Source organism: Labrus mixtus, chromosome 13 (assembly GCF_963584025.1).
Source record: "Labrus mixtus chromosome 13, fLabMix1.1, whole genome shotgun sequence".
NCBI classification, from domain to species: domain Eukaryota; kingdom Metazoa; phylum Chordata; class Actinopteri; order Labriformes; family Labridae; genus Labrus; species Labrus mixtus.
The window spans coordinates 26,146,318-26,156,044 of record NC_083624.1 but is presented as its reverse complement, the minus strand read 5'-3'; the positions used below and the strand labels follow the sequence as shown (position 1 = coordinate 26,156,044).

Here is a 9,727-nt window from a genome sequence, read left to right as displayed (position 1 = left end):
GCATCCTTATTTTCCTTTGCTAAAATGGTTTCTGTGCCAATGCATCAATGAAGGACGGGGAAAATGTCTTAGTTGTTCCAATTAACAAATATTCTGCAGACTTGGATATGTTTTAAACAATTTTGACTTAAAGCCTTCCTTGGAGTTCGGAATAATTTTCATACGTTTAATTGTTTAATTTTAGAAAATACACGTTAGGCTGAAGACCATGTTAAGCTGTTGGGGAAACTCAACCATAGGCTAAATTGTAACCACTGCATTTATTTTATTTTATTTTACAAATATTCATTTAAAATAATTCCAACCTGTATTCGGTTGTATTCATATAGCTGTAAATATTAAGGCTGTAATGGCTGAAACTGGATTGATAGAACGAAGACAACACAATTATTAGCCTAGCTTACTACGCAAACATCTGGCTGTGTTGCTTGGCAACAGCTGATTAGTTTAAACGAGAATTAGCTGTTCGGACGGTTTAAGATAAGTGGGTGTTAACTTTTAAGACTTACCAATGTTACACTGATTTAAGGCTTTATCCTATCAAAAAAAAGAGATGTTGTTTGTCATAACAAAGGCATTCGAGTGCCTTCATAGGAAAAACGTAAGAAAATCCTAAACTCGAACAGCCTACCCGGTACCGTCAGAAGATGATCAGCCGACTCGCTGCTCATTCAGGCAGGTAGACAGAGGCATAAAGCCCGGGCACAGGCTGACATGCTCAGCAGAAGGTGAAGCAGAAGGACAACACGCCTTGGCATGCAAGAGGAGAGAGATGAGGGTGTTCACAAGCTCCTCAGACTGTGTGGAGTCAGAGAGCTGCCTTCAACACGTTTTATGAACTCGGTCTAACGAGAGAAAAAAACGTGTTATTGGGTCCAAGATAGCCTGAAGCTACAACATCATGGAAACATTTCTCACGTCTCACAAGCAGGATCTCTGAAGACGAGCAGACTGACCTACATGATAAAGGCTATAGGCATGTGTGGGGTCTGGAGGGTACATGGAAAACACATGCAAAAAATATTTATCATAATATTTGTTAGTCTATTTGTTGCATTGCAAGCAAAATATTCTAATGTTGGATAAGTTAGCTATGTTTAGGGTTATTTGACATTTCACATGGATGAATAGACAGATAATGTGTGTGTGTGTGTGTGTGTGTGTGTGTGTGTGTGTGTGTGTGTGTGTGTGTGTGTGTGTGTGTGTGTGTGTGTGTGTGTGTGTGGGGGGGGGGGGGCTTACTATTAATACAAAGTCATGATTATCACTGTCTGTTCCACACGCTTGCCTTCAAACGAGCACCATAAAGTGGGATCGTTTCTTGTACATAATTAGGACTGTAGCTTGTCAGCGGTTGCCATATCTTCATGATGGAGCCTCCTCCCCGGAGCTGACAAGATCAGACCCCAGATATACTACAGTAGAATTACACCTATGTAAGCTATACGGACCCTTATAGGCCTATACTTTCAGGTTGACCTTAGTAGATTGAATACTTTTTATTGAACAGCAAGTGTAAATGAATGCATTGTAACATGTCTGCACAACGGGCTTAAATAACACAACATTTTCCTAACAGTTTTTCTCTTAGTTATTAACATAGGCCTACTTTACCAAACTTTTTGTGAGTAGAATTTTTTATTTTCTTCCTTAAATTTTTTTTTTTTTTTTAAATGGTTATTTTTGTTTCCCCACGTGACTTCCTCCACAGATTAGTTCTGCCTGTGGTTTATACTTTAGCATTTTTCTAGGCAACTTGTAAATGCCAAACCCCCTATTCTAATTTATACCCTGATCTGTAATTTCATCCACATTTGCTTCGGTTTGAGCATTCCGGCTTTCAAATATGAAAGCCTGCAATTACTATATAATTCTTCGCAATTTTAGATGTCCTAATATGGGGTGTTATTTTTTACACAAGACAATTTCCCGCTATTTCAAGCATCAACATTGTCAAAGTCGTATGTACATAATAAATGGGAATATCAATGCATAGTTTTTAGCCTAACATCTTGACTCAACGATAATTATATCCGTGTGGAGCCTACGCAGAATTAGTCTGAATTGCATGGTAACTGCTGCTTTAAATTTTAAAAAATTACTCATAATTTCCCCCCAAAGATTACCAAGATCTCGAGTGCACAATGTCATCAGCGTAATGAGGAGTAAACATTTATGCTAATAATCTACATTTTTTCTCCCCTATCAGCTATAAAGAGGGGAAATAAAGCAGACATTTTCAGTCATTTTCTGAACTGTGCTGCTGCTAAAGCTTAGACCGACACATGGGACACATTTTGTGGGATTTAAGCGGTTTGTGTCTGTGCTGCAGGATGCTGCTGCTTTCAGAGCTTTGCCTCCTCAATTCCAAGCTTACAAGGTAGGTATTTATTTTCATTTCTTAAATAAATATTCACTGACATGGCAGGATGAGTCAATGCATTTCAAACAGAATAATTTATATTTATTCTAAGTCAAATCAAAGAATTTTAGGCCTTTTTTCAAAATATTGTATAATATAACACACTCCCAAGAGATCTTCCGTGCAGACTGAAGGCATATTTTACCCTTTTTAATTCCATTTTAAAATAAGTCTCCAGTTTATTTAATATTCAATCGAAAAACTGCTTACTCTAGGAAAATGTCTTATAGCTGATAAAGCCGTGCACACGTGTAGGAAATGTAAGGAAGAGCAGACACACAAAATGTTCTTTAATTCAGCCCCTGCTCTCATTACTCTTATTGTGCTCTGCTAATTTTGAAGCCTCTTCTCCGCATTGACAGAACTCCGTGATGTGGTGTACACCTGCAAGCAATTTGCCAGAGCTTACACATAAGTCTAAGTCTAAGGGAACAGTGACGAAATAGCTGCTCACCTATTTTTTTTTTTTTTTTTTTTTTTTGCTTCTTTTGCTGCAGCAAATTTTCTTTCAGAGCACTATCTCCTTTGTCAACGCAGAAAGATCCTCCGTGCGAAAAAAGGCTCATAATTACCTCAGAGATGGGAAACTGCATTAGAATAAATAAGGGCGAAATTACTGTAATTATGCTGGGTTTGATGGGCTCAGCTCGTATAATCAAGGGGAGAATACAGCGAAATAACACTGACCCTCTTGGATGTGCAGCTGCGCCTTTCTAAGGCTTAGGTAGGCACATTTATGTTTGCTACAGCAGCAGCACAATTCATATTACTTCTTAATGCTGTCTAAATATACATATAGCTAGGCCTTTCTGTAGGCTTGTTCACAAAGAACCGCATATGTAGAGGGTTTGAATTAAATCAGTAATGGAGGCTGGAGGATTGTATACAATGTAACACAAAGTAGAACAGATATTACTTCTTTAAGAAGATTGTGCTGATGCTGCCAGAAAAACTAAACTGCGCCAGATTCATTAGGCTATTTAAAAAGCAAAATACACGATAATGATGGTCTGATTTAACATTTTGAACAATGTGTAGCCTATTTTAAATATTTTAATGAAAATAATTGATGAACAACCAAATGAATGAAGTGAATGTAGCCTAGTTGTTTTTTGCAGGCTACCTCTGACCTGATAAATTGATGCGATGCAGATCGAAGAGATTGCATCTTATTTTATATGTGCTTGCAAAATACTCAAATATTTATTCAGATCCAAGGGAGCGAGTTGGCTACTAGCCGCACATTTTGTTTCTGAATAAGGATCTGAGGTGTGTAACTAGAAAATATTTTTGTGTGTGATAATAATGTTCCCTTTATAATTTCCCATTATTATTGAATGCCTAGTTTCCAAGTTTTCGTTTTTTGGGGGTGTTTTATTATTATTATTATTATTATTATTATTATTATTTTTAAATTTGTATTTTTTTTCTTGCACCCAAATTTAAAAAGATCCATATTTCGATTTTTTATTTCCGGTCAAGTTTCAATGGCGTTTGATTGGAGAGGTATTTCTAACTGTCTGAAGTTCAGTACCGTTTCTTTGATGAATCTACATTTAAAAAGCATGAGTATGATCCAGTAAAAAAAAGGCTGACTGCACTAATGCGTAGAACTATAGTGCAAATGAATAAAGTGTGAACTCCAAACAAGAAAGTCTTTGAACTTTTCACTTTCCCTGATCTCCATCTGATCCCCGCCGCTTCAAGTGCTCATCCAGTCTTTTCTGCAGCACCTGCCTCCTGCGCAATTATTCACTTAACACACACACAGTTGATCTCTCCTATTCACGTCGAGAACATGGGGATTGTGGGAAGATACAGAGACAAAAGATAAGAAAATCTTACAAGAAATAAGCGATGTTTATCAAATGACTTGTCTTCTGGACGGCTAGGTTAAAACGCTTCTAAATATTTGATGCCGGACAAAAGATTAACCTGTCTTTATTTTTTCATTTAACATGTAAAATGCTGCTGAGCTTTTATTTATTTTTTTTATTTACGTGCAGATGCATTAGGAGTTTTGTTATGGAGGATTTTTAGACACGGCGTCAGATTTATAATTTATGAGGTCACTCCAGAGGTTTGACAACATCTGCAACCACAAACCCATTTGGTCTGAACACGACTATGAATCTGAACGACGAGCCTTTTGCAGCTCACACTCACATGGTGCCTGCTACAATAACCGACATGATACTGCTTTGTCAGCCCCCATTAAAGTTGCACCACGCTGAAGCCTTTTCTTTTCACGCGTGAGGAGGAGGTGGGTGGGTGGATGAAGTAGTATGGAGAGGATGGGTGGTGGATTTCAATCAGACACCTTTCTTGACATAATTTAAATCATTCTTTTACTGCTTTTGAAACTTTGCACATTCTGTACATAAACTTTCAGAAACAGATCAATAAATTAAAGTGATCAATACAAAACTAAATATTTTCTATGTGGACTAAACACATCTCGACGAATACAGAAAGCCTAAAACCCTGTTTCACAGCGTATCCAGTACAGCACAAAAACAAATCCGGAAAATATGTACAAAATACAGTGACAAATCAGCTGCTCACCCTCGCCATATTTCTTTTTTTCCAAAGCAGCAAAATGTCAGGCCATTTAAATGTTTTCACATAACATGGGGGCACGGCATAGAAAAGCTTTGCTTGCGTTAGTGCAGCAGAAACAACACAGTGTTGTTGTTGTTGTTTGAAAAACACGCACAAAATGAACACAGGCAGACCTCAACATGTCCGAATAATTTAAATTAAATAACAAACACATAGAAACAACATTTGAGGCGTTGCACAACCTGCTCCGTGGTTGAATGTGCTGTAAGCATATCCTGCCCCGATGGTGGAATTATTCATTATTTGGTTAAAGAAACCCCTCTTTGATCTGATCCACCTTTAAATGTTAATGACTGCAGATTGATTTTTTATAATCACCTAAGGCCCGACATCTGGAGTAAACAAACACATGTTTTCTTACAAACAGAAATACTCACACAAATAGATATTTTTAAAAAAAATAGAAACGGACACAACAGTGATAAAAAGCAGCCAAAAAAGGACCCATTTGTCTACGACTTCCGCTCGCTGTCAGGGAATTGTTGCCCTTAGGCGCATAGCGCGCCCTTTCAGTCTTTCAATCCCTTCTTCCTCTTTGCTCCTTCCGGGTTGAGGAGGCCACTGTCAGCCGGCTGCACGCGGCAGCAGACTCCGGGGTTGTTGTTGTTGTTGTTGTTGTTGTTGTTATTGGTTTGTATTAATGCCGGGCTGCGCGGTGCGGCTACAGGCTCCTTTAACATCCGGATCCGCGAGCCAGGGCAGAGTGGAGGGCTGAGGTGTTTGTTCACATGAGCTGTGACTGTTGCATAGACTCTTGGTGTGTGGTGGGATACCACGAGGTGTAGCTGGGAATGTAAGATCCGGTTGATCCCACCGAAGTCTTGACGGTGGTCGATGAGGTCCAGACAGGTGCCACCGAGGGGGACCCGCTAGACAGTCCGCGGCCGGTGGCCAACGCGTTGGCGTCAATTGTTCCACCGCCTTGCTTCATCAGTTTCTTGAATTTAGAGCGTTTATTTTGAAACCAAATCTTCACCTGGAGAGACAAGGAAAACAATCTGGATTAGACAATGGAAAGGGAATTTTAATGGCAGATTAAACGTCATCGTTAATAGAATTTGGCAAGATTTATGCATGTAGCAGATTCCATTTTATGAAGTCAAGAGTCATAACATTTGTTATATCTTGATCTCAATGCGACATTACTGTACAGACATTTAATTGTTATAAATCACTGAATTACGTAATGATATTTACAGAAACAAAAGAAAAGCTTTCATTTGTGGTAAAACATGACATTTTAAATTAGTCCTAGGTGAATAATGTTCCATATTCATTGTAAATGTTACTCACATTGCTAATGATTGCATATTTATAGGAAAAAAAAAGAAAGGTAGAACATGTTGCTTGTGTGAAAGTATTTGTGCGTATCCGTGTGTGGACACTTACCTGTGTCTGAGTGAGACCCAGCGACGCTGCCAGCTCGGCTCGCTCCGGTAACGCCAAATATTGCGTTTGTTGAAATCTCCTGTTCAGAGCTTGAAGTTGTAAACTCGAATAGATAGTCCTTGGTTTTCTAATCTTTTTCCCTTTCCCGTTGAACCGAACCTCTCCGCCTTCCACCACTGTGTTTTTCTCTGTTTCTGGCGCTGAGGGAGAGAAAAATGAAAAAGAGAAGGTTAAAATAGAAGAGGCAGTTGTAGCTAACAGTGCTGCGCAGCTATGAATACTCCAGCGCAGTTTTACAGGCTGTACTTTAGGTATAATTACCCTTAATTGCATACATTGTTTATAGCGTTACGCAATAAATAATTACCAAGCCTAATTCCAACATCTGGCTTGTCTTTTCGCTGCGGCGGCGACTGTAAACATTTGAAAGCGGTGCCAACACAGAAAGTGGATATTTAAGATGCCGTTGAACACTTACCTGCGTCCTCTAACCGTGTCTGTGAGAGCGCCGAGCTGTTTTGGTAGCTCTGTACTGTGCTGAGATATGGACTGGTGGAATGGCTGCCGACCGAGTTGACGTATGGATAACCCAAAGATCTGGGGAACGACGATGCTGGGCTGTAGCTGTCGTGCTGGTTATGACCTGCAGAATGTAAACAGTGCATGGGATAGTGTCCGTGAGACATGGAGGAAGGCGACATTTGCTGACTCGGGGGTCCAAACTCCATGAAAACGGTTTTTCCTGAGGCAGTGCTATTAAGACTTTCTGGGATTGTAGTCATTGTCATCTCTTCTCGCGGTCCCCCTTGTCTCGCTTTTGTTGTTTTCCTTCTATGATCTCAGTGAAGGATGGGTCCCAATTTAAGCCGAACTGATTTTTTTTCTTTCCATTCATAAGAAAATGTAGTTTGTGCCTGTGAAAAGTCCCAGGTATGATGCTGTGGACCAAGACAAACTCGCTCAAAGGTTTGAATCTCGGACTCATGAATATTCATCGAAGACGGTCGCTGATTGGTCCACTCGCTCCAAGAGGGAAGCCGATTGGCGACGCTGGGGCTGGGTCCGAAGAAGCTGATAAAGTCAAGGAAAAACACAAATGTACTATAGTTCCTCCTGACATGTAAAGATTCACTATTTTTGTTGTTTTTATTATCAGTTAATACATTCACAACAGCAGTTTTGGACACAAAATAAGCTACTGAATACATTTGAAACCATTAGGTGGTGGCCTTTTTGTTTTTCTATGTCCCTTAGAAATATCCTGAAACTGTGTTTTTCAATAATATATTTCCCTTTAATAAATAATTACATTATAATTATTGTATTATTATTAGAAAGTAGAAGTGCAGCGTAGGTTATAAAACGTCATTTATTAAAGTTAAATAATATTTGCAGGCTCGTTGAAGCTGCTCTGTTTGCTTTATTCCGTTTGATTAAAGCTTTTTTGATTGAAGCTCTATCTGCAGGAAGGTGTATTAGCATAACACTAGTGTTTAATTTTCATAAGTAGCTCTGTAATTAGTCATGTATTTAACACTTACGGTGGCTTGAGGTCTCAGTTACACCTGGCAGCAATGAGGGAGGTGAACCAGTTCTGCCCTGATGTCAAATGAGGATTGTTGGCTCAGGTTTCTGCTTAATGATGTTTTATAACACCTGAAAACACACAACAACATCACAAAATAATAAATATATTGTAAGATTTATTTTTTAAGTAAAATGAAACAGCACTTTAATTAACCAACTTGATTGTCGTCAAATGCATACAACTTAAAATAAAACGTATAATAACAGGAAGTATTCCATAAAATATATAAATAGGAAACTGTTCTTGTGTCAAAATGTTTTCCCACCTAGCTGTGGCTTGTCATAGAACACAGCCATGAATGCACACAGGCCTATTTTCTTATCACATTGAAATGCTTTCCAAACGACTTTACGCACACTCTTTCGCAATCAATTAATGGTCACAGTTGTGTTAAACACTGGCACCTTTGATTAGCATGAAACTGAGTGAGGGTGGGGGTGCGGCCGGCCTCCCACAGCCATACAAGAACAATTATCCACGGACATTTGATTAAATTGAACTGACGACTGACTAAACACAGGAGATATTTCTTTCAAAGCTCGAAAAGGACCACTGATGCAGCTATGAGTACAACCAGGGTCCATTAAAAAATAATAATAATAATTTAATCAGCAGTCAGAGGCAACATCGATGCACTTACTTTAAAAAAATCAGATGATATAAAAGTAGCAGATAAATCGGCGTCATCCGGGGTCATAGATCCTCCGCGGGATGCACTTGGTGAAAGTAGAAGAAGAAAGTATCCAGACACTCTTGATTTTATTAGGCTTCATTTTCCCGCTGCAGCTCTTCCTCTGCTGTCTGTGCAGAGCAGAAACACACCCTGGCTGCTGCTCCATCCGCAGTCCCTCCATCTCCACCTGAATAACAAATTAAAGGCAGTTAAATTCCGTCACTGTGATTATCAGTGTAATTACATAATTGAACTCAAAACAGAACTAGCAAGTTGCAAAAAAAATGTGGTTATAAAAAATGCAGGCGCTGACATCACGGCATGTGCGCCACAGAGTGCCAGGCGGCTGCGGCTGCCTGGATTTAAAGATTTCTGTGAAATATTAGGCTATAACGAAAAAGCTGGTCCCTTATCCCCCCTGAAATAGACCAATTTGAAGTGATTTCTCCGGAATTACTTTCGAAAAATGCTTCAAGATTTCCTCTATCAACAACGACAATGATAATGGCAGTACAACCAATAATTATCATCTTCCAGAACAGAGGACAGATTTTTATGGGTACTTGGTGGGTGCGACTGATAACTGTCATTATTTTCCCACGATTATAGTATCTGCAAACTGCCACGCGGCTGTGAGCAAAACCATTAACAGAATAGAGGCAGAACAAATGTAAAGTAATACCACGAGGGTTCCTGAAATAATAGCAATAATTATTACTGGCTGTTATTTGTAGTGGGCCTAAATGTAAATTTAACGCAGAGTAGACTTAATCATGCTGCATAAATCATTTGATTTGTACCTTTTGCACAATCAAACATTTACAAAGTGTTGATTTGCACACAAGCTAAACCATTAACTATTTACATGAGGGATTTTCTCAAGCCATCCTCAGGGACATTAAGCGAGCAGGCGTGCGATAATATTACCACTTTAATTTCTAATTTGACTCCTGCAGGAGGGCAGCGGAGGCCACTCCGGTCCTCCTTCCTGCAGCACGGCTCTAACTAGCCCAACACTAAAAATAAAGTCCTC

General features: G+C 39.2%; 1 protein-coding gene across 1 annotated transcript; it reads right to left on the bottom strand.

The window, feature by feature from the left end:
* Positions 1-4,740: 4,740 nt before the first annotated feature.
* dlx1a (distal-less homeobox 1a) lies at positions 4,741-9,265 on the bottom strand. The gene is made up of 5 exons (XM_061054448.1): positions 8,662-9,265; positions 7,975-8,089; positions 6,912-7,504; positions 6,434-6,633; positions 4,741-6,020 (listed from the first exon to the last, which is right to left on the bottom strand). The coding sequence occupies exons 3-5, from the start codon at positions 7,219-7,221 to the stop codon at positions 5,769-5,771; spliced, it is 762 nt and encodes a 253-aa protein (XP_060910431.1). The 5' UTR covers positions 7,222-7,504; positions 7,975-8,089; positions 8,662-9,265; the 3' UTR covers positions 4,741-5,768.
* Positions 9,266-9,727: the final 462 nt, after the last annotated feature.